The following is a 24592-nucleotide window of genomic DNA, read 5'->3' on the forward strand; positions in this document are numbered from 1 at the left end:
AGTGTGAGAACCAAGAGACGTGGCTGCGAGTACGCCACCTTTCCAGCAGATGGCAGCTACGAACGCTATGGGCACCACGGAATATGCTTCGTTTATCTTTAAAATGGTTCAAATTAAAAAGGTACAGACAGCCGCGTTTACCTAAACTACCTGTATCCAGTAACAATCGTTTCCTTTCGTTTTCAGCAATAATTCCAGGAGGTCCGAAAAGTCAGTGGCTTTAGCGACTTCTCCCGCAGACAGCAGACCGGTGGTTGTTGCTAGGTAACCACAAACTTGCTTCTGGATTGGAAGGTTGTGCTCATTAATATGTGGCTACTTCACAGACAAACGGAAATTTTGTCTCTGTTCGCTTTCCCGCTTTGACTCAGTGAGTTAAAGCGCAGAAGCAGCAGCTTTCTTTGCGCCTGTTATTAATAGTAACTATGCTCCAAATCACGATAATACACTTTCCCATACTGTGATGTTTGAGACTAATCCATTGCTGTGTTAGCTTTTAAAATCTCCCATTTCCGTCAGCTCATGAAGGCAACGTATCAGTCAAACAAAAACGTACAAGTGTCTAGAAAAAACGTTTATTTCAGTCAACGCATACAAAACAAATCCCTACAGTATATTTCACCATACGTGTTTGAAAAATTACAAAAAGTCACCTGCAGCTGAAAGACTAAGCAGCAAAAGGAAAAGTGCAAAAGCAAAAAAATTTTCATTTACATAAATTTATTGATGTATAAATTAGAGGCAGATACATCCAGTTGAATCAGACCTTAAATTTTCATGGAATGTTAAAAAAAAAAAAAAAAAAAAAAAAGAGTTATTCATCGGTACAAATAGTACAATCTTCATATAACCCTTAAAATGATTTTTTTTTTTTTTTAAATTTCATCCTGTTTAGTCCTAAAACAGAAAAAGCCTTAACCCGCTGATATCAAAATGGAAAAGATTTATAGAGCCTAAGTAAAGTGAAAAACATTTTTTGTAAACACTGAGCACAAATATTACAGATCCTTGTAAATTTAATTAGTTTTTAATATAGCAATAGAAGATTTGAACCCTTCAGCAGATTTTATGCATATATCTGCTATCAGTGGCAAACAATGTGTGGCTGTTCCACATGTACCGTAACTGCACTCAAGTGTCATTCAACTTTAACAAATGTCTATCATATGGCAATTAGGTTTCTTAAAGCACTGACGAAAGTTTAAATTGTTCATTTCAAGCATTATTAATTATGAATGATGTACAAATATACCGATGAGTACATAAACAAAACTGCAAAAGAAGCAGCAAGTTAAATAGTGTTTTATTATAAGAAAGAAAAATTCACTTGTATTTGTGCAATATTCTGCATTACCCCAATCAATAAAACAAAACAAACCCAGAATAAAAACTATATTCATGCTTTCAAAAGAAGGGCCACGTATATGTCCAGTCAGACATGTTTAAGGCCTCGTACTTCATAACGTGTAATAATAATCAGCCTACACAGTATTCCTACCATTGCACTTGCTGCATGTTTGTTTTTTTAAGAATTAATAACACATTTACACAATCTTTGCTCTTCAATAATATTTCTGTGTAGCCACGAAGAAGTCTTGGCAAATACAGCACAAATTAGACATGCGCTCATCTAATTTGTACATACGTCTGCCAGAGTCCACCAACTGACAGAGGAAGGTGATCACAATTCTAACCCACACCCCCAAAATCAGAGCTGGATGATGCATTACATCATGAATGTCAAGACAAAACAAATACAAACCTGCAAAATTAAAGAAAAAAAAAAAAAACTGCTTCAAAGTAAGAACTTTCAATTTTTTGTGACCCAAGAATCATCACTCTACAAAATCTGCCACTTTTTGAGACAGTTAAGCTCCACCCCTCCTCTGTCAGTGAGTAGGAGTAAAAAAATACTGTTAGTTAACACCTGATCAAAAAAAAAAAAAAAAAAGGAAAAACAAATTAAGACATAATAGCACTTGCACATTTTGATTTGTCACATAGTAAAATCAAGTATATCAATTTTACTAAAGCATTTTGTCAACTCCCACTTAACAGTTCTCCTTCTGCTCACAATGTTTATTCACTGTGAAATAGTTTCATCATAAATCACCACATTCCTGCATATTGATGCGCTTCCGTGACTCGTCTCATTGTCTGGCCTATAAGGTATCTGGTGATGAGTGCGTTCACAGGACTTTATATACCACGCCTTCATGTAAGCCACGCCCAGTTCATGACAAAACCCATTCTTCACATACCCATGCCTATTCAATAGGTTAACAGTTAAATCCTTTAAACTGAAAACACATTTTCAGATGGCACAATAAATAGTACTGAGCAGAGCAGCAAGTCAATTTTTGTCTTTAGCACTTCGTTGTTCCTGTGACATTCCTGCAGCTTATAGTGAGAAACCTTCTTTGCTGTAGGAATGTGTTTTTTTTTTTGTTACATGTGTGACTTATGGACTTTAGCTCCAGTTCCCATTCTGAGACTTGATAAGTTCGAGGAAACAATGTAAACCATGTTTATTGCTGGCTGGTGGGGTCCCTGTCCTGCTGGGGGGGCTCTGGATCCACAGCGAGACCAGCTAAGGGTCCGCCGGCTGTGCGTGGGTCCATGGCAGAATGCATGATAGTCAGCCATATATCGTCCATGTTTGGCATGACGAATACTTTCTAATAATAATAAAGAGAGAAAGAATTAGAGTTTAACAGATTTTGGACTCGTGCAACATCTTAGAATATAAACCAACGACCGCCTTTCATCTCTTGTGAATGTTCTTACGATGCCTTGGCTAAATTATGCATATATGATTCTCTACAACTGCAGCAGCATATGTCCATTGATGGAGTTTTCTATCTTATGAAGACTTCCACAGACACAGGGTAAGGACAGTTAGTAGGGGTGCTAACAATGAACAAACAAATCAAAAATTTATTTTAAAGTACCACAGCTTTCAATCAATTTCAAAGTTTTTTTTCTAGTTTCGGAGGCCCTGCGACATACTCGGGTGTGGCTGGACTCTCTGGTGACGGTGGCAGAGAAGAGAACACTGGACAAACTGCTGGACATTATCGATGATGCCAGTTGCTCTCTGCACACTGTCAACAACCAGAGGAGCCTCTTCAGCCACAGATTGCACCTTCCCAAGTGCAGAACCAACAGACTGAAAAAGTCCTCACTCGGGAGGGAGGAGGAATAACAGGAAGACAGGGGATGGGAAGGAGAGGAACACTAGTAGCTAGTAAGACAGTAGCAAGCAGTATTTCTGGTATTTATATTTGTATTTACATTTTACAAATAGTTTTTACTTCTACTTTTGATGCTTTGTGTGCTGCTATACAATGCTGCTGGAACTGCAATTTCCCTGAGGGAGTCTTCCCAAGAGATTAATAAAGTTATAGCTAATCTTAAATACTGAAAAATCACTTGCTATTAATATCAGTAATGATCACAACCATTTATATTGAACGTTCCCAGGAATCAAAGCACTAAACAAAATAAACTCAAATAATAAAAGAATAAATGGCAACAATAACAAGTACATTACAACAACCCAGAAAAATCCTAAATTAAAGAGTGATAATACAGAAAAAAAAGGTACGACTTGAACTCTGACAAATACAGTAATAGATATGACTGCGTCGATACTGAGGCCTCTGAGTTGATCTAAATGTATTATGAAACAGTCGCTAGCTCAATTTTTAAAATTATAAGGAGGCTTGTTTAGCTTGCTATGTCTTCAAACTCTCATAAAAGCTCAAGTTGTTGCAGAAACATTAACTTTTTAACATAAAATCAAAATCAGCATGTCTGATAGCAGAAAGCAGTTTAACAGAGAAATGTACCCATTTGAACTTTATGTTCTGTTCACAATTTATTAACACTGTCAATACTTTTCTGCTACTGTATGTGGTGCTGCCCCCAGTGGTGAACTAAAGGCGAGCAGAGGCAGCGCCTCGATATAGAAAACCTAAAAAGTCAATGGTTTTTCATAAAATATTTATTTGAAGGCAAGCAATGTCACTACGCTTGTTCTCATTTAGGTCTACATTAAACAAGGAATTATATCAAATTGCATCCTATCACACTGAATAGAATTGTTCCATAATAAAAAAAAATATCATTCCTCGTGTATTGAGACAAGCAGCGTATTGTTTTATAAAGGAGAGACGAGAGATACACCCCTTAATGATTTGACATCCTGCAACTTTGGGCTACATGAATAAAACCAAACTGTAGATTTGTATCTACCTGTGGAAAAATAAATATTTACTGACTACCGTATTTTCCGGACTATAAGTCGCACTTTTTTACATGTTTTGCCCTGGGGTGCGACCTATACTCCGGTGCAACTTATAAATGAAAAATATACCGGTAGGATCTCAATTAATTTACTGTAACAAAACAATTTTACGTGACAGAGTCGATCTATGTTTTAAAATGGCCACCGGAAAAGGAAATGCAATGCATCATGGGCACTGTATTATGACGGCCATCCTATAGTTCACGCTGGTCGCGATAACCAATCAGAGAACAGAACTTTGGATGCGTATTCCTCACCTCACCCACAGCGTGTGAAGCTGACGAACACGGTGCTTGCTGTTATTCCGGCTTGGCGAACAGAACAGCTTCAACCGTTGGATATCAATGTGAGCAGAGTGTTTAAGTTGACGCTGAGAGCTGCATGGGAGCACCGGGTGAGCGACGGTGGAGGATTAGTGTGTGCACTTAGAAGGAGCTGGCGTCGATGATTGTGAAAAGCGTTTGAAGCAGACGAACATGGTGTTTATTCCGGGACGACTAACAAGACAGCTTCAACCCTTGGATATCAGTGTGAGCAGAGTTGACGCTGAGAGCTGCATGGGAGCACTGAGCGACGGCGGAGGATTAGCGTCTCCACTTGGAAGGAGCTGGATCGACACAGCTGGGAGGTCATGAGCTGCGCAGGTAGGCGCTGCATGGTTCGGCTCGCAATGTGGTCCGCAAAATACAAACATATCCGTAGGTAAAATGCAGCTCACGAGAGGGCACTCGAGGCTTGTGTGACTGTTCCTGCGACTTCTGACTACCATAGAAAAATAAAAATTTTAATGTTACTGATAACATAAGACTACGGAGAAGGCCCGAAAAAATGCCACCAAAAAGAAAATCATACTCTGCAGATTACAAGTTGCGACTGGTGAAATATGCATCCGAAAACGGTAGCCGTCACAATATCATCATCTGAACTTTTCATGTTAACATACCTGTATGTCCATGGGACTTATAGTCCAGTGGACCTTATTTATGGTTTATTTTTCTTTATAATGGATAAAGTGGCTGGTGCGACTTATACTCCGGTGCGACTTATTTATGGTTTGTTTTTCTTTATAATGGATAAAGTGGCTGGTGCGACTTATACTCCGGTGCGACTTATAGTCTGGAAAATACGGTAAATACAGAAGATTAATACCTGAAATTCCTGATCCAGTTTCTTCTCTATCCAGTCTGTTACTTGAGCTAACGTGACTTCTCTTTCTCCAAGTTTTGGACGAGCCTTCAATTCCAAATGAGGTGGCGTCCGAAAGCCGTACCTGAAAGAGAAAAAGGTTAAATCAAAGTGTCGATTTTGAAAGTTCTTGTAATTTTTTCAGCCCCTCTCACACAGACGGTGCAAGCGTGGCATTTACAGACACGTGTAACATGCACCAATATCTACCACAAACATGTCACCACTACACAGTTGCCGGTGTCGCAGACCGAACAGTCCCCTTCTAAAAATTGTTCCACCCTGTCTTCACTGGGCATGCGTCATTTTGGACCACAGCAGCTCATCCGAGAGACTCTCGACACCCGAAGTGATCAAATGGAATAATGTGATTATTAACCATCAGATGACAAAGTAAACCCTCTTAAATCATTCTGAAGTCAGTTTTAAGCAGAAACAAGGCGATAATTGGCCAGTCGCTACTGACGCTTTGAAATAACGGTGGTCCAGTGAACGCAGCAGCTAGCAGTTTGTCTGGCCGTGGCGCTCTGATTGCTTCCACCGTCATTTATTATAAAATAATGCTGAATTTATGTGGAAATGATTGTTGTACAAAAGCTTCAGATATCTGTCGCTGAGACAGATGATGACTGAAGTGCAGTATGAAGCAGAAGTGAGGTGATAATCGGTGAAATGCAGGCTGACGCACAGAAATGACGCATGCACAGTGAAGGCAGGGCGGACCGATTTTTAGGGGGGACCGTTCAAATGGCGACACTGGCACTCTCCAGAGTGTGGTGAGTTGTTTTGGTTATGTTCATAGCACTCGCTACTAAACGTCACTTGTCACGCAGACTACCTGCCATGTACGTGACAGGCTGGAAAGCACCAGGTTGTTCAGAAACTTCAAATCCTTGATAAAATGAAATCTGAGACAAAGTTAATAAAACACTGGCCAGGAAGCAGCAGACGACGCACTACATTAAACGCCACTGAACTCCGTGCTCATACAGCGGTCACTCGTCCAGAGTTCAGGTATTGATGGTGAGTGTAGGGGTGTGTGCAGCGAGTATAACACCAGTGGATGCCAGCAACATGCCACACACGCATGTCTTCTGTGTAAGAGTAGTTTTAGTCCTTGGTTAACCTGGAGAGCTCATTTTGTGATCATGTCACTACACAGTACTAATTTGTCCTGTTAAGTGATTAAAGTCTAAAAATCGGATCTAATTTTGTCGCCTTAACTAATGCATTGATTTCCTTATAAATCTGTGCCATTTTTATTTGGCATGAAATGCAGGACAGGTGGCACAAAGCCACCAATGTCCTGTTCTACGTGTTTTTGTTTGGTGTAGAATTACAAGTATAATCAGGTTCCTTTCAGATTCATGTGCAATGGGTTTTGGATAGAATGTTTACTGGTCCAAAGATCTCTTGTATTGCTTTATGCCTCTCACATGACTTCACAAACTGCAACCAAACCATGTGGGAACAGACAAAACCCAGACATCCAATGTAAAATAATAATAATACTAATAATAATAATAATGTGAATGTTGAGTGCCTGCTGTTGCAGATTAGCTCATTTTTAGTATTTGTCAAATACTTTGTTAGGAATAGTGGTGGAAAGACAAAAGGTGTTTTCCACATCACCAGTAGTCTTCTATTTCTACAGATTAAAAGCTGAATAGAAAATTGTTAACTCAAGGAATTCGGTCCATGTAGGAGATGAGCCGATGTTTCCAATAGGACTGTCCACTATGTTAAAATAAATGTGTCTTGTAATATTACTGACAGCAACAGTGTAGTTGATTGGTCAGAACAATTCATTTGAACCAAGTATTATGGTTCGAGCAAACGGTTTTCCCATCTGTGGGAAAGAACCAAATAGATAAATGTCATTGTTATTCATTCATTTACAAACTCAGACTTTATTTTTGTGTGTGTGTTTGCACTGGAGCATTCCACAGATTACGTTGTAGAATAAGAGCGTACCATATTCTGTCTGTGGGTGGAGGAGGTATGTTGACAGCCAGCGTTCCCTGGAGTTCTTGCAATTCCACTGTTAGCAGAAGAGGTGTGTTGGAAACTTCCTCAATCTTCTTTTTGATGAACTCCGTCTCCGTGGCCTTCTGGAAGTATTTGGACTTGGCTATTTTGTCAACAAAGCGCATGATCTTGCTCGTTTTGTGACCTCCAACCAAGCTGCAATCATTAAAATTAAAGTTAGGCTTCCAGGCAACAGACATGGTTCATGTACTTCTATGACAATTTTTAGCTCTGACTGTTAAATTGGTTTTGTAGTGTTGGTTGGGACAGTATTCAGTCCTTTCAAAGATGTGACTCCAGAGTTGTGTATCTGAAAAAGTGATTTTTTTTTTTTTTTTTTTTTTTTTTAAAGGATCAGGTTGTGATATAAATTAACATTTCAAAGTTCCACCACCAGATGAAATTTGCATAAACATACTTGCACAAGATTTCACTCACCGGTGTGTGACGTGCAAACAAGCTATGCAGGATGACATTTTTACATCTGCACCTTGTTCACAGAGAAGTAGCGGCACAGGTTTCCTGGTTCTCCATGTACTAGTTGTGTCAGGAAGGGCATCCGGTGTAAAACTTGCATCAAATCAACATATGGATCCATACTGGATCCTCTGTGGTGACCAGGAGAAAAACAATGGGAGGAGCCGAAAGCAGCTAGAAATCTGTGGAAAGCTCACAAAACAAGATTCCCATACTAGCCGCAGCAGCTGCTATGATTATTACTACTGTATTTTTATGTAACACCTTTTATGTAATATCAGCTGTTTAATTTTTTTTTGTGCTCTGCTGTAGGGTTCTTTCTATTATTGTCATTTATTCTTAGAGTTTATTTTGTTTAGTGCTTTGATTCCTGAGAAAATCAAGTTAAAAGACAATTTTGCTTTTTGAAAGATGTACTTTACAAAATGACTTGAGCAGTCTTAGAAGCTCTTTTAGTTAGCGGCTCATGAAACCTCTGTTTTAGTGAATGTTTAGGAGGTCCTTTGTCCCAGAAGCAATCAGTTTTTTAGTCAGCAATTTTAGTTTTGCTTTTCCTTTGATCAAGATCATGCATTTATTGTATTTTAATATTTTGTATTTCGTTTACCCTTTGTGTAATTAATATACGAGAGCAATATAGTAGCGATTAAGTTTCCCCTTGGGGATTAATAAAGTTTTTTTAATATTATCTTATTCAAGTCCTATATAAATTCAATAGCCATCGTAATTATTATTATCAACAACAAATGTGTGATTTTTCAATATAAAAGTTGTACCAGAATATAAGTTGCAGGACCTCCCAAACTAGAAAGAAAGAAAGAAAAGCAACTTATACTCAAACTCCGAAAAATACCGTACATATCAGTGATCATAAATATTTCATGGTAAAATATCTGAATTGCCAAACAAATCATGTAGTTGACAAAACAAACAAACAAATAATAAATAGTCCAGTTCACGCCCCTTGAAGGCATCAGACTGGAATTATTTTCTTTTCTGTACATCTTCATGCATCTGTGGGCCCCAGAGCTTTCTCTTATCGTGCACATGAGCTTCCTACGACAATAAAACAGAGAGATTCTGTAGAGACATTCAAATCCAGACATAGATGCATTTATTTTCCATCTCATATAGCTGGCATACTGACACAGTATGGTACTATGTTTCCTATCCTTTTAAATTCATTTTATTAGTCAATGGAGCGGGTCTCGGCCTCAACTTTATCTAAATTCTGGGTCTGTTGGTGAAGCTTAGGGCTAGTGGCCGGTGATTATTTTAGGATGTTCTCTACTTTCCTGTTGCTTAATGCTGATTCATTTTACCTTAGGTGTAGTTTGTCTGGCTGACTGGTCTGCTTTTTTTTCCCCACTCTGTCCGAGATCAATCAATCAATCAAGTTTATTTCTAGAGCCCTTTACAACACTCAAAGTGACCAAAGTGCTTTACAACAAAATTTAAAAACAAAACATAATAAAAACAAGTATCCAGCAGTAAAACCATTACAAAAACAATTAAATAAAATATGCATAAAAACATTTAATAACATAAAATAAAGCGCCATCATGCTACTGAGTGTTAAAAGCCAGCCTGAACAAATATGTCTTGAGCCTGGACTTAAAAAGCTCCAATTCAGAGATGATTCTCATTTCAGGGGGCAATTTATTCCAAAGTTTGGGCCCAACAACAGAGAAGGCCCGATCACCCCAGCGTTTAGACCTGGACACCTCCAGTAAAAGCTGATTTACAGACCTCAAAGACCTGTTTGAGACACAAGGATGCAAAAGCTCAGTCAAATAAGGTGGGGCCAGGCCATTAAGGGCTTTAAAGACAAACATCAAAATTTTAAAATCAACCCTAAAAGAGACTGGAAGCCAGTGCAAATTAAAAAGAACTGGGGTGATGTGCTGACGTCTTGATATGTTTGTTAAAACTCAGGCTGCAGCATTTTGCACCAGCTGGAGACGACTCAGAGATGTCTGAGGAACTCCAACATAAAGGGCATTACAATAGTCAATTCTAGAGCTGATAAAAGCGTGGATAGTTTTTTTTTTTTTTTTTTTTTAAGGTCAGTGTGATTTAAAAATGGTTTAACCTTAGATAAAAGACGCAACTGATAAAAACTTGTTCTTACCACGCTGTCAATTTGTTTGTCAAATCCCACCCCAAGATTTCTTACTATAGGTTTCAAAGACGCAGACAACAAACCAGAACCTAGAAGAGCAGGGATGCAGGTGATGTCATGACATCATGTGCTGGATTTGACGACTGCATAATTTGTGAAATGGGCGTGGAATGGACTCTGCTGCTGGAACAGGCCCACTGAATGGCATGATGGATGACCCCTGCCTGTGACTCGACACCTGCATGAACTTCTAATTCATCTTTTGTTATGTTTTGTAAAACTTTGGATCTGTTAGAATGGCCTAAGCAGTGGGTCAACCCTTTGAGTCTGGTCTGCTTGAGGTTTCTTCCTCAATATAATCAGAGGGAGTTTTTCTTTACCACTGTCACCTGTGTGCTTGCTCCAAGGGGTTGATAAGGTTAGACCTTACTTGTGTGAAGCACCTTGAGGCAGCTTTGTTGTGATTTGGTGCTAAACAAACTAAATAAATTAAAATGAATTGAAAATATGTTACCATTGTGTTAATTGTCATTCAAATCCATATGGGTTTATGAGGAGTTGTGTTTACAAGAGTCATAGACAGACAGACTGATGGACAGAGTCATTCTACACAACCTCTGCACCAAAATTTTAGTTTGCAGGGGTATAATTAGTACTTTGTTCACAAAGAACCATTAAAAACAACAATTCACATCTTTCAGAGATGTTTGAATTGTATTAACTTTTTATAAATGACTAGTTGGTCCAACGCCAAAATGAGCAACTGCTCCCACTGTAGATAAATAACCTTTAGCGATAATTCTCATTAACCTTAACTATGCCAAAACATTCATTTCACACATAAAGTCACTATAGTGAATATTATCATTCCACCCTGATGGGGTCCTTACAAAGTCTTCACAGACTCTGAACAAACCAACCAACAGTGTGAATGACCAGTTTACAGACTTCAAACTCAGCCTCACCCCTCTGCACCAGATGAGTCGTTGGACAGCTCAGAGGTTTCTTCTTCATCAGAGGAGCCCGCGCTGGATGATTCCTCATCACTGTCAGCCAGACAGTAGGTCCGAGGCCTGTACCTGGAAACATTAAGACACATGAGCAAATATTCAGGACATAAACGGTTCTGTGGCATTTCACTGCGCACACACACACACACAGCACTGCAATTTTGGCTTTTAACATTCCTGTCTGTGGGGATGAGGAGAGTGTGTCTCAGTGTGAAGTGAATTCTGACATTTCTGGTGCTTTCACTCAACCAAATATTTAAGATTTTAGATTATAATGTTGCCCTCTGGGAGACGCTACAGGCCAACAAAGTCCCACAGCAGAAGGCTAACAAACAGCTTCTTCCCCTGGGCCACACATACTACAAATACCCATGGACACACACACACACACACACCCATAAACACCCCTCCTCTCCACCCCAGGACAATAAGCATCTCAACATACCTCATCCCGCCCACTGACTTCTGTGCCCCCAGTGCTCATAATCCCTGCCCTAGATGTTTACAGTCACTTTTAAAACTACACTATTCCATATCTTACAGTATATATTTGTATAGAGCACACATTTCACATTTAAACAATTTTTTGTGGTTTGTAAGATGTGTTTTTTGTGGTGTACAGTAGCTCTGCAGGAGCAGCCCCAATTTCATTGTCCCTCCACCATACATTGACAATAAAGACTATTCTATACTATGCCCTCATATGATAAAGCAGAAATGTGAGTACAAGATGAGAATATCTTAAATATCTTTAACCAGTGACTGTTGTATCTTTATTTTTTTTAAATAGCTTGATCAAAATCTGCCTGAAACGAAGATGACGGGTAAACAAAGTAACTGAAGAGGAAAGGAATAGTCTGTTATGTTATGTTAGTCTGTTATGCTTAGTTATCATGTTATGGGGTAACGTGTCATACAATCCAATGGACAATGTTGTTTGACCTTTACTTTGTAGACTAAGCATTCAACAAAGTCAAAACTATTTATCCTATTTGCTCAACTAATAATTTGCATTAATCTTTACAAAATTGGAGCAACCTTTGACCCCTGTACAACTGAAATGGACCTTTGTCATCGTTTTTGCGGTTTTGACCCCATAACTTTCAGTTACAGAGACAAAACTATACCTTTTTGGAATACTTATGATTAGACAAATAATGTGGTAAATGTTTCAATATGACTGTAGCGTTTTTATACATTGATCTCAATGTAAACCTTTATTAACCCCCTATATGACTGCAGCTGGGATGACCACCATACATTTCTGTGTAGGCCATGGCACACTGAGGCTGGATTGTAAATGTTTTTGGACACCTTAAGCGGTACCAATTACATCAAAGTTGGCTCCGGGCTCATGGACCAGATGGAAGACTCACTACTAATCACAGTAAACCTGCTGAGCTCAAACTACAGCTGCAGGGAATTTCTTGTGATGGTCATCTATAATCAGTGATCTGTGTCTACGGCAGCATCAGATGGTACAACCTCAATGCACGTTCTCAGATTTTAGAAATTTAAAGGCAGATTAATGTGGAATATGTGAGGCTACAGGACACAGACTATAAACTTGCACTGATGCAAATATTTTGGCAAAACCAGAGACATAACAGGAATCCGAACAGAAGGAGAAAGTGGGGCGGAGAGTATGTTTGCATAACCATGAGTGCAAACGTGCACAAAACCAAGTTACAATCACAAAGTAATTTCAGACTGTTTAGAAAGATGTCGATGGTGCAGACCAAAACAAACTGCTGCTTGTGATGTCTTCCTCGGTTCCGAAAAAGTGGATTCCACTGAACGCTGCAACAATCTATGCTGTGACGCTTCCAATACAATTCTGTGTGTGTGCATGCGTGCGGTTAGAAAGGTAGCTAGCAACCATGACTTCCTCAACGTGAACATGCACACACACAGAATGGACATTGAGGTCAGCAAAATCCACTGTTGCGATGCTGCAAAAATGATATATTTACTGATTTTAGGTAACAAATGACAAATGAGGATTCTGTAAATTACAGCAAAAACCCCGTCAATGCAGTCTAGCTATGAAGTCATATTTAACTATAGATATTACAACTACAGATATTAGAGCTGCACGCACTCTAGAGCTATCACAACTATCAACCCGAGTACGCTTGTTCCCTCTCACTGTTACTCAATTCAACAGCTAAAAATACAGCTGAAGGCACTGAGCGGGCATAAATAGATAATGAGACAAAAGCATTCAGCATTATAAAGTAACCTGAGAAGTGTATAAAGACAGAGGTAAAGAGAGCAACAGCAGAGATTAATATGGAAAGTTAAAAAGCACTCACCAAGAACAGAAACACATCCCATTATATCCTCATAAAGTCAGCATCCAGAGGGCAGAGAGGGAAAAGCACAGACAAGATCGGATTTAAACGAAAAAGAGAAGAAGCAGAAAACAGAGATAGACTGCTGAGGTGACCAAGTGCCAGACACAGGTAACTTACAAACGTCTGAGAGAAGGCAAAGTAAACCGTTACAGAAACCGAACAGTGGCTTCCCTTACCCGTCTTTGCCAACTTCTCTTTCACGCAGTCCGTCTCCATCTTTACCCAAACGACTGAGGTTCATTTTGGTTTCCAGAGTCATCAGGAAGGAGCCTCTGTAGGAAATCTCCAAGTCAAACCACAAACCTGGTGGAGACACAGACATTTAAAGCAGGATTATTACAACATGCATCTTAGAAGTACACTAAAGGATAACTAACCAAGCGCGAGAACTGTACGGGAAAATATCAGACCTTGGTCTTTTCCGAGGTCTGATATTTTCCTGTACAGACCGAGCAAGCGAGGTTAATAATTTGTTTTTTATATGGCTGTTACGGAGCTGGTTTTTTTCATCTTCTTGGTCTTCATTTTGCATGTCTAAATTCAAGCTTGTTTGCTGTTAATTCCTCCAATTCAAACTCGTCTGTGTAATAAAATTTGCTTGGAGAATTGCCCTCTTCCTCACTCAATTTCTTTGTTCATCCATCCATTTTCTTCCGCTTTATCCGTTGTCGGGTCGCGGGGGCAGCAGCTCAAGCAAAGCCGCCCAGACCTCCCGATCCACACACACCTCCTCCAGCTCCTTTGTTCACTTTTTTTTTGCGCCATGAAAATTGTAAACAAAGTTGCAAATCTGATACACAATCCAGACGACTGTCATGGTAACAGTCTGATATGGGAAAATATCAAACCGGAAATCAGCCAATCAGAGCGCACATACTGTTGTAGCCATATAGTAAAATGATTTATATATACGAGGTCTATTAGAAAAGTATCCGACCTTATTATTTTTTTCAAAAACCATATGGATTTGAATCACGTGTGATTACATCAGACATGCTTGAACCCTCGTGGGCATGCGAGAGTTTTTTTACGCCTGTCGGTTACGTCATTCGCCTGTGGGCAGTCTTTGAGTGAGGAGTGGCCCACCCTCTCGTTGTTTTTTCATTGTTTAGGAATGGCTCAGAGACTGCTGCTTTGTTTGATCAAAATTTTTTCAAAACTGTAAGGCACAACTGAGTGGACACCATTCGATAAATTCAGCTGGTTCTCTGTAAAAATTTTAACGGCTGATGAGAGATTATGGTCTGGTAGAGTCGCCGTAAGGACAGCCCACGGCACTTGACGGCGATCTGCGCTTTGAGGCGGCAGCGTCTCACCGTTTCAAGTTGAAAACTTCCACATTTCAGGCTCTGTTGATCCAGGAAGTCGTCAGAGAACTTTCAGAAGAAGTCGGCATGAAGAGTTTATTCGGACATTCCATTGTTAATGGACATTTTGTAATGAAAGAACGTGCGGGCAGAGTTGCATGTTGGGCCGGACCCGACCGCGGGGGGGTCGTGACAGGAAAAACACCTCCGTTGGAAACCTTAACAGGCAAGTTGGAACATGCCCAAGCTGTTAAACAATTTCTCAGTTACTCACTTGTTGAAAGCCATCAAAAGCCGCCTGAATTTTACAAATGGTTTTCAACACGGAGGTGTTTTTCCTGTCGCGGCGCACACAGATTTGCCGAGTCGTCACAGAAACGCGCACGTCTTTCATTAAAAAGTGTCCTTAAACAGTGGAATGTCCGCATAAAGTCCTCATGCCGGCCTCTTCTGAATCTTCTCTGTTCTCTCACGACGTCCTGGGTGAATTAAGCCTTAAATTAGGATGTTTTCAGGTCGAAATAGGCCGACGACGGTGCCTGGAAGCGCTGCAGGACGTCCCGCTCCATGGGAAGTCCTTACACCGACAGAAACACTCCATAATTTCTCATCAACCGTTAAACATTTCACCGAAAACCAGCTTATGTTTCTGTGTAGGCTCTCAGTTGTCCAGGTGGTTTCCATAGTAGAGAAGCTTGAATCTTCAACTGGCCTGGGTTGCTTGACGCGAGGACGTTTCGCTTCAAATCGCAGAAGCTTCCTCAGCTAAAATTCTTGCTCTGGAAGTCTGACTTCTGTCTGCTCTAATTAGCAACTATTGTGCTGTAGTTAGCACACCTAATGGCAGGACAGCTGTCCCTCTAATGATGGGATGGATGCCTTTCTGATGGTTCCCTTGATGACGTGAATGACTCATTACCATGAGCAAAAGACTGAAACTCCTTTGACCTGAGTACCCCATTGTAAACAGGGGATAAAGTGTGTCTCAGACCCCCTCCCTGGTTAATGCTAGGTTTCAAACGTTTCACAAAGAATGCCTCCTTGACTCCTCTCTCAAACCATTTCTTCTCTCTGGCTAATAATTTAACTTCCTTGTCCTCAAACGTGTGGTTAGTGTCTTTAAGGTGGAGGTCCACTGGTGTCCTCTCTGCGGTGCTGGTATAGCCTTTTGTGTAAAGGTTGCTTCGTTTCACCTATGTAGTGTCCGTTACAGTTTTCCTGACATCTGATAGAATACACTACATTGCTCTGTTTGTAACTAGGGATCATGTCCTTAGGATGAACTAATTTCTGTCTCAAGGTGTTAACCGGTTTAAAGTAAACTGGGATTTTGTGCTGTCTGAGGACCTACAGCTGGAGGCAGATGAAACTATGGTGTCATTTGATGTGACATCATTGTTCACCTGCATCCCCACTGCTGAGGCCGTCTCAGCTGTGAGGCAGAGACTGCTGGAGGACGTGTCTCTACTTGAAAGGACCAAACTCACACCAGACCACATCTGCCAACTCTTGGAGATCTGTCTCAACACCACGTATTTCCTGTTTAGGGGGAATTACTACAGGCAGATTCATGGTTGTGCGATGGGGTCTCCGGTATCCCCCATTGTGGCCAATCTGTACATGGAGTGAGTGGAGAAGACAGCCTTGACGTCTTTCACAGGCATCTCTCCCAGTCACTAGTTCAGATATGTTGATGACACATGGGTCAAAATCAAGCAACAGTAAGTTGAGGACTTTACAGAACACATCAACTCAGTGGACGCCAATATCAAGTTCACACGTGAGGATGCCAGAAACAACCATTTAGCCTTCCTGCACTGTGACGTTACGATTGGAGAGAACAGGCAGCTCCAGACATGGGTTTACAGAAAACCAACTCACACTGACCAATATCTGCTCTTCGGCTCAAACCACCCCCTTGAACAAGCTCAGGGTGATCAGGACGCTTCAACACAGAGCCCTACAGGTGCCCACAACTGCAGAGGGAAGGGCTAAAGAACAACAATGTGTCCGGAAAGCCCTCACAGTATGTGGGTACCCACGATGGTCCCTGGACAAAGTGCAGAAGTCCCAAAGAACAAAGAGACCAGATAGACAGGAGACGGAGACAAGAAGAAGAGGAGTGTCTCTCCCTTATTTAGCAGGAGTAGGGGAAAAACTACAGAGGATCTTCAGACAGCACAAAATCCCAGTTTACTTTAAACCGGTTAACACCTTGAGACAAATTAGTTCACCCTAAGGACATGATCCCTAGTTACAAACAGAGCAATGTAGTGTATTCTATCAGATGTCAGGAAAACTGTAACGAACACTACATAGGTGAAACGAAGCAACCTTTACACAAAAGACTATACCAGCACTGCAGAGAGGACGCCAGTGGACCTCATTCTGCAGTTCACCTCCACCTTAAAGACACTAACCACACGTTTGAGGACAAGGAAGTTAAAATATTAGCCAGAGAGAAGAAATGGTTTGAGAGAGGGGTCAAGGAGGCATTCTTTGTGAAACGTTTGAAACCCAGCCTTAACCGGGGAGGGGGTCTGAGACACACTTTATCCCCTGTTTACAATGGGGTACTCAGGTCAAAGGAGTTTCAGTCTTTTGTTCATGGTAATGAGTCATCAGGAGCCATCAGAAAGGCATCCATCCCATCATTAGAGGGACAGCTGTCCTGCCATTAGGTGTGCTAACTACAGCACAATAGTTGCTAATTAGAGCTATTGTTTAGTCACTAGCCTATAGCAGTCTGCCTCTCAGTAGGAGGGGTCTGGGTAGGTTTAAAACTCCAGCTTTTGTTGGCTCTGTTTTATTCTTCTCTACAAGAGTCAGACAGAAGTCAGACTTTCAGAGCAAGAATTTTAGCTGAGGAAGCTTCTGCAATTTGAAGCGAAACGTCCTCGCATCAAGCAACCCAGTCCAGTCGAAGATTCAAGCTTCTCTACTATGAAAACCAGCTTAATTTCTCGAACAGTGTCCACTCGGATATTCCTCACAGGTCCAGAAAAAATTTTGATAAAGCAACGCACGCCGTCTCGAGCAGCGTATGAAACAAAGGAATTCAGCCGAGAGGGTGGGACCACATCTCACTCAAGGCCTGCCCACAGGGAAATGACGTCACCGACACGCGTGAAAAAACTCACGCATGCGCACGAGGGTTCAAGCATGATTGGTGTAATCGCACGTCATTCAAATCCATATAGTTAAAAAAAAAAAAAAAAAAAAAAAAAAAAAGGGTCGGTTTATTATCTAATAGACCACGTACATGGTACACAAGGTTGGACATTAACCATGGCCTAGTGGTCACCAACAACTCCACGAAGGTCCACCATGCTGTAAACCACCACAAATATAGTATTACATAATTACACAAACATTCCCATCAGTCGCAACATTTACTTTTAAATGCTACAAAAACAGCAAACAGCAAAGTTACTTCATGTGTACTTGCCAAGTCTACTCTCCCTGCCAATGTGATTACACAACTTGAACCAGAAACACAAAAAGTGGATGATGAAAAACAAACAAAACCATGTAGGAGTGCATAAAAGTAGATATTTAAGTGTCTGGAACAAGATGTCTGAAGACGAGATGTTGTGCAAGGTGTGCTGGTGGTTTCCTCAAGTCGCTGAGACTTGTGGCTCACCGTAATGGACACAATCAATTCAGGAGACATCACGTCACAATTCATGGGAAGTGTGGATATTACTTACTTTGCATAATTACTCAAACATACAAAAAGTTGTGTTATTTGCAAGTTTTAAAAAAAAAAATATGTATTTTGACTGTTGATTTAATTTATTGAAATGCCACAGTTCAGAAAAACCCCCCCCAAAAAAACCCCACACAAAACAGCAAAACTGCTCTTTTGAATTCTTATAAAATAGATCTACATTAAGGCCACCAAAAATGTTAGTGACCTGGTGGTCCATAAGGTCAGTACTTAAAAAAAAATAATGTTTATCCCTGGGTCCAGGTTACAAGGGCCCAAAAATTCCAAATGCAACATTTGAAATCAACTCTGGAATTTTGTTCCGTTTCCATGTAAACTGTATAAATAAGGACACAAAACACACCTGTTTGTGAAATAGCCAAGTAATCACACACATCAGGGTGGTACCATGCAAGGTGCACACCAGGAGCTACTTGGAGTTCCAGGACCTTGCACAAAGTGAGTTGCCTATCTGAAAGGGGATTGAACAGAGGATGCTCTGGGATACTGCTGTGTGCTGTGGTGGTACACAAACTAAATTTGGTCATGTCCAAATATTTACAGAGCCAACTGACAGACTCTACAAGACGTACCCCCCACCCCCCCAAAGGGCAGTGAGCTCAGTCGCTCACTGCCCTTTGGCCTCAGGCCTCACTCCCCTTTGTTCTACTAAACCTGTTACAATCTGGATTACACAGATTATACCAAATCTTTCATGTGAAGCATGTCACACATGGTCATGTTATGTGGGTTTTCTAGTTTTTCTTCTTTCCATGCACGCACACACACACACATTACAAGAACTTACCACAATAAACAGGCACCAACAATTGTTAGTTATTTAAATTGTATCAGACAGAGCTGATTCAGCTCACTGCAACAGCCCTTCATGTCAGACAGCAACAACAGAAACTTTGACTTAGAAAACTGATAGAGGAATTAATATTCCTGTACCTTTAAAATAACAACAACAACCTTTTATTCACCAAAGAGTATTAATTAAAAATAAAAGAAGACAAAAACTGAAGTAATTCTTAAACTATTGCGTCTCTGATACTGTGAGCTTAATAGTTCCAGGTGGCCACCCACATCATCTTGTTTTACATTGTTAAAACAGGATTGCTGCTGCAAACAAGCATTGTCGTGCATGGACATCAAACACTGACAGCAGCTCAGCGCCTGGACGCAACTGAAGAGGCGTCTGTATAAATTCAGTCTTCGGGAGTTTATGGTCTGCAGCACATGTAATCATCTAACATTACATGTAAATCACAATGAGAGGAAGCACACACACACACACACACACACACACACACACACACACACACACACACACACACACACACACACACACACACACAGAGGATTTGGACAGCTTTGCTGACACGGACATGCAGGGACACAAAAGTGATCGACCTTTTCAATCCAGATGGAATCAAAAGATTCAATGACGCTGAAACTGGATGAGTTCTCCAGTCTGCTCCAGTCACCCAGGCAGCAGCTGGATGGGCTAAGTGATTAGATAAAGTAATATATATGAGAGAGAGAGAACCGTGGTGAATAGAAATAAATGGAGCTGATGAAAAACAAAAGGTGTTGAACAAGAGCAATGTAAAGCATGGCAAATGCCCCCACTCAGATATTAAGTAGGTGTGCGGTATTACAGTCAAGGTAATAATGAATTCTGGAATGTATTTCTATAGCGAAACACGGGTGCTTTAAAGATGACATATGGTCTATTTGCATAGAGAAAGACCACTGCTTTCCAACAGCCAAGTGGTGTATTGACCCCCCGCCCCAACAAAATATTTTCTGTCGCCGCCCCAATACACCACCAAGAAATGGTTTCAATCAGATGAGTTGTTCTTTACTTATTCTGTGGAAACAAAAATAAATATACAACCCCTGGCAAAAATTATGGAATCACCGGCCTCAGAGGATGTTCATTCAGTTGTTTAATTTTGTAGAAAAAAAGCAGATCACAGACATGACACAAAACTAAAGTCATTTCAAATGGCAACTTTCTGGCTTTAAGAAACAGTATAAGAAATCAAGAAAAAAAGATTGTGGCAGTCAGTAACGGTTACTTTTTACACCAAGCAGAGGAAAACAATTATGGAATCACCCTGTAAATTTTCATCCCCCAAATTAACACCTGCATCAAATCAGATCTGCTCATTGACATTGACCCTATGCCATGACATTGACCCTGTGTGTCTTTTTGCAAGGAATGTTTTTGCAGTTTTTGCTCTATGGCAAGATGCATTATCATCTTGAAAAATGATATCATCCCCAAACATCCTTTCAATTGTCCAAAATATCAACATAAACTTGTGCATTTATTGATGATGTAATGACAGCCATCTCCCCAGTGCCTTTACCTGACATGCAGCCCCATATCATCAATGACTGTGGAAATTTACATGTTCTCTTCAGGCAGTCATCTTTATAAATCTCATTGGAAAGGCACCAAACAAAAGTTCCAGCATCATCACCTTGCCCAATGCAGATTCGAGATTCATCACTAAATATGACTTTCATCCAGTCATCCACAGTCCACAATTGCTTTTCCTTAGCCCATTGTAACCTTGTTTTTTTCTGTTTAGGCGTTAATGATGCCTTTCATTTAGCTTTTCTGTATGTAAATCCCATTTCCTTTAGGCGGTTTCTTACAGTTCGGTCACAAACGTTGATTCCAGTTTCCTCCCATTCATTCCTCATTTGTTTTGTTGTACATTTTTTGATTTTTGAGACATATTGCTTTAAGTTTTCTGTCTTGACGCTTTGATGTCTTCCTTGGTCTACCAGTATGTTTGCCTTTAACAACCTTCCCATGTTGTTTGTATTTGGTCCAGAGTTTAGACACAGCTGACTGAACAACCAACATCTTTTGTAACATTGCATGATGATTTACTCTCTTTTAAGAGTTTGATAATCCTCTCCTTTGTTTCAATTGACATCTCTCGTGTTGGAGCCATGATTCATGTCAGTCCACTTGGTGCAACAGCTCTCCAAGGTGTTTTCACTCCTTTTTAGATGCAGACTAACGAGCAGATCTGATATGATGCAGGTGTTAGTTTTGGGGATGAAAATTTACAGGGTGATTCCATAATTTTTTCCTCAGAATTGAGTGATTCCATATTTTTTTCCTCTGCTTGGTCTAAAAAAGTAACCGTTACTGACTGCCACAATCTTTTTTTCTTGATTTCTTATAGTGTTTCTTAAAGCCAGAAAGTTGCCATTTGAAATGACTTTAGTTTTGTGTCATGTCTGTGATCTGCTTTTTTTCTACAAAATTAAACAACTGAATGAACATCCTCAGAGGCCAGTGATTCCATAATTTTTGCCAGGGGTTGTATCAATAAAAATCAAGATGCCTTCCACAGTTGCCCTATCAGATAATGGGTGATTACCATTTTCAAAAAACACACACACCTTTCTCTAGCTTCCCCTAATACACCACCAAGAAATGGTTTCAATAATGTGGGGCATACTTTAGTTATTTTGTAGAAACAAAAATCATGCTGTGTCCATACTGGATGACAAATGGCCCTCATTTTCAAGAGGAACCTCCCTCTTGCACTGAGAAATGGCTTCAATCAGATGAGGTGGACTGGGGTCCGAGGGCATTTTTTTGGACAGTTCACTTGCCTGGCAAAAATGTTTTATTATTGCTGTTAACAGCTCTCCCTGCATCCCACAATCAAGTTTTATTTATCTTTTTTTCAGGACAACCTGTGCTTTCAGTATATATATATATATATATATATATATATATATATATATATATATATATATATATATATATATATATATATATATATATATATATATATATATATATATATATATATATATATATATATATATATATATATATATATATATATATATATATATATATATATATATATATATATATATATATACACACACACACACACACACACACACCATAGTACGGTTTTATAAGTGTAATAAAGGTTTACAATCAAAAATAGGCAAGGAAAAAATAAAGCAAAAAATAATTTTCCACACACATTTATTCAAAACACACAGCAAACTATAATAAACAACTGTATTGACACTTTATAAAGGTAATTTGAGGTCTTGTGTAAAAGACTGTACAACAAAAAGGTTCAAACAAACACAAATGCACATTTTGAACAATATATACAAAATGGTCTATGCATTTTGTTGTCCATTGATATGGTAAACAGTGCTTTACGCAGAGAAAGCAACAGAGTTATCCAGTAACATTCACATGCAAACTAGTGGCGCAATCCTGATAGTTACACACTCTGTTTGAGCACGTGAGACTGTCATCAGAGGCTCTCCCTCTGCTTCAGTGATCGCTGTGCGTAATGGCACAGGGCACATGGAGACCAATAGTATGTACTAATTGGAGCACCCAGGGGGCTATTCAAACAGGCCAACTAGTAACATATCACTCCTGAAAACAATCTTTGGCTTTTCACGTGAGGTAAATCTGCCCTACGAATGGATTTTGGAAAACCATGTGACGGTGAACCAATTTCAATTGGACACTCACATTGCGCACGTCATCACACAGCTTCTATGGAGGAGTACAAAGATGGCCGATGGCTGGCTCAAAAGTCTGCGGAGTTAACTTTTCCATTAAAAAGTTATTTACAATTTAGTAAAGCTCGGTCTTAGCCGTCGTATTCAACGGCGTCGGCCCCAGAGGGTTAACCATTGTGCAGAAACAAAAATCAAGACTTTGTCCATAATGGCCATATTGGATAAGGAACAATGGTCACTCAAACAACCAACCTTCCTCTAGCTTCTCCCAATTCACTACCAAGAAATTGGTTTAACCAAATGAGATGTTCTTTATTTATTGTGCGGAAACGAAAATCAAGCTCTTGTCCATAGTGGCCATATTGGACAACAGACTATAGACATTTTTCAAATGAACCACCAAGGAAAAACTGTTTCAGTGAGACAAGGTATTTAATTGCTGTATTAAAAACAAAACGTTTACAGATGGACGCCCAGGTGTGAAATCATAATGTCCCCCAACTTTGTGTAGCAGGAGCATAATAAAAAAAGTCAGCATAGGACTGAGCAACAACAACAACATGCTGTGACCCAACCACAGAGATGGTGAGAGTGAATATACCAAATCTCCTGAGCCCAGTGAGCTTTACTTCACACACACACACACACACACACACAGGTTCCAGGAGGTGTTCAGGATAAAGACACACCTGACTGGACCAGACTTTATGTCCGGAGCTGAAGATTGTGAGTATGAGAAGAAGAGAAAATGCGTTTGAGTCAAGGTGCTGCTATTACAAGACAGAGAAATGCATTTAAAAGTAAGAACAAAGACAGAGAAGTGTAAATGGAGACAAACGGCATACAGCTGGAGCGCCTCATCGATCCACTGCACTCACAATGTGAGTTCCAGGAAGGAGGAGGGTACTGCAAGAAAAACCTCCAGCTGCTCACAGGACACACTGATGCCAACATCAGCGGACATTCCAAACGGGAAATAAAGCAAATCGCAGATAAGAAACATGAACAGAACTTAAACCTATAGCCAAGAACACAAACCTCCTTCCTAATTAGGGAACAGCACAACTGCAAAATATTTGAGATGTACTGTAGTATTCACGCTTTGTCTGACTGCTAAGAAATGAGGGACTGAGGTGTTGATGAAGCTTGGCCTCAAGTAATCTGTATCAATTTATATGTAGTTGACTTAAACAAACTGTGGTTTTCCCAGGGTCAGTGTAGTTAAAGCAGACAGCCATAAACAACAACAACAACAAGATGGTGATCTAAACAGCCACTAAGGCGGGTTTTCTTTGGAATGCTTGCAAAAGAAATAACACTGCTGCCACAACTAGAGATGCAATTGATTCCTCCTCTTATTACAGGATTATGAAGCAGCATCAAAGTCACAATGCAAAGAGACGAGAGAAAGTAAGACTGCACATAAAGAGGAAGAGAAAAGGAAAAAGGCATGAGGAAGAGAAAATGAACACAGAACTCTGCGTGATACAAGGAGAAGGGAAACTGGAGAGAGAGTGAAAGGTTATGATGGTATCACAGTACTGTG

At 40.1% G+C, this 24592-nt stretch overlaps 1 protein-coding gene across 3 annotated transcripts in view; it reads right to left on the reverse strand.

The window, feature by feature from the left end:
* Positions 1 to 563: 563 nt before the first annotated feature.
* LOC117525579 (testis-expressed protein 2-like) overlaps positions 564 to 24592 on the reverse strand; it is a 57490-nt gene continuing 33461 nt past the window's right edge. For 2 of the 3 annotated variants that reach the window (XM_034187461.1, XM_034187460.1), the window contains exons 9-13: positions 13665 to 13791; positions 11087 to 11200; positions 7469 to 7678; positions 5459 to 5579; positions 564 to 2678 (exon numbers count right to left, since the gene is read on the reverse strand). In XM_034187461.1, coding sequence (XP_034043352.1) covers positions 2529 to 2678; positions 5459 to 5579; positions 7469 to 7678; positions 11087 to 11200; positions 13665 to 13791 — 722 coding nt within the window. In that variant the 3' untranslated portion in view covers positions 564 to 2528. The remainder of the gene's footprint in view (positions 2679 to 5458; positions 5580 to 7468; positions 7679 to 11086; positions 11201 to 13664; positions 13792 to 24592) is intronic. The other variant, XM_034187462.1, reaches the window with a different exon arrangement.

Source organism: Thalassophryne amazonica, chromosome 15, assembly GCF_902500255.1.
Source record: "Thalassophryne amazonica chromosome 15, fThaAma1.1, whole genome shotgun sequence".
Classification (NCBI taxonomy): Eukaryota; Metazoa; Chordata; class Actinopteri; order Batrachoidiformes; family Batrachoididae; genus Thalassophryne; species Thalassophryne amazonica.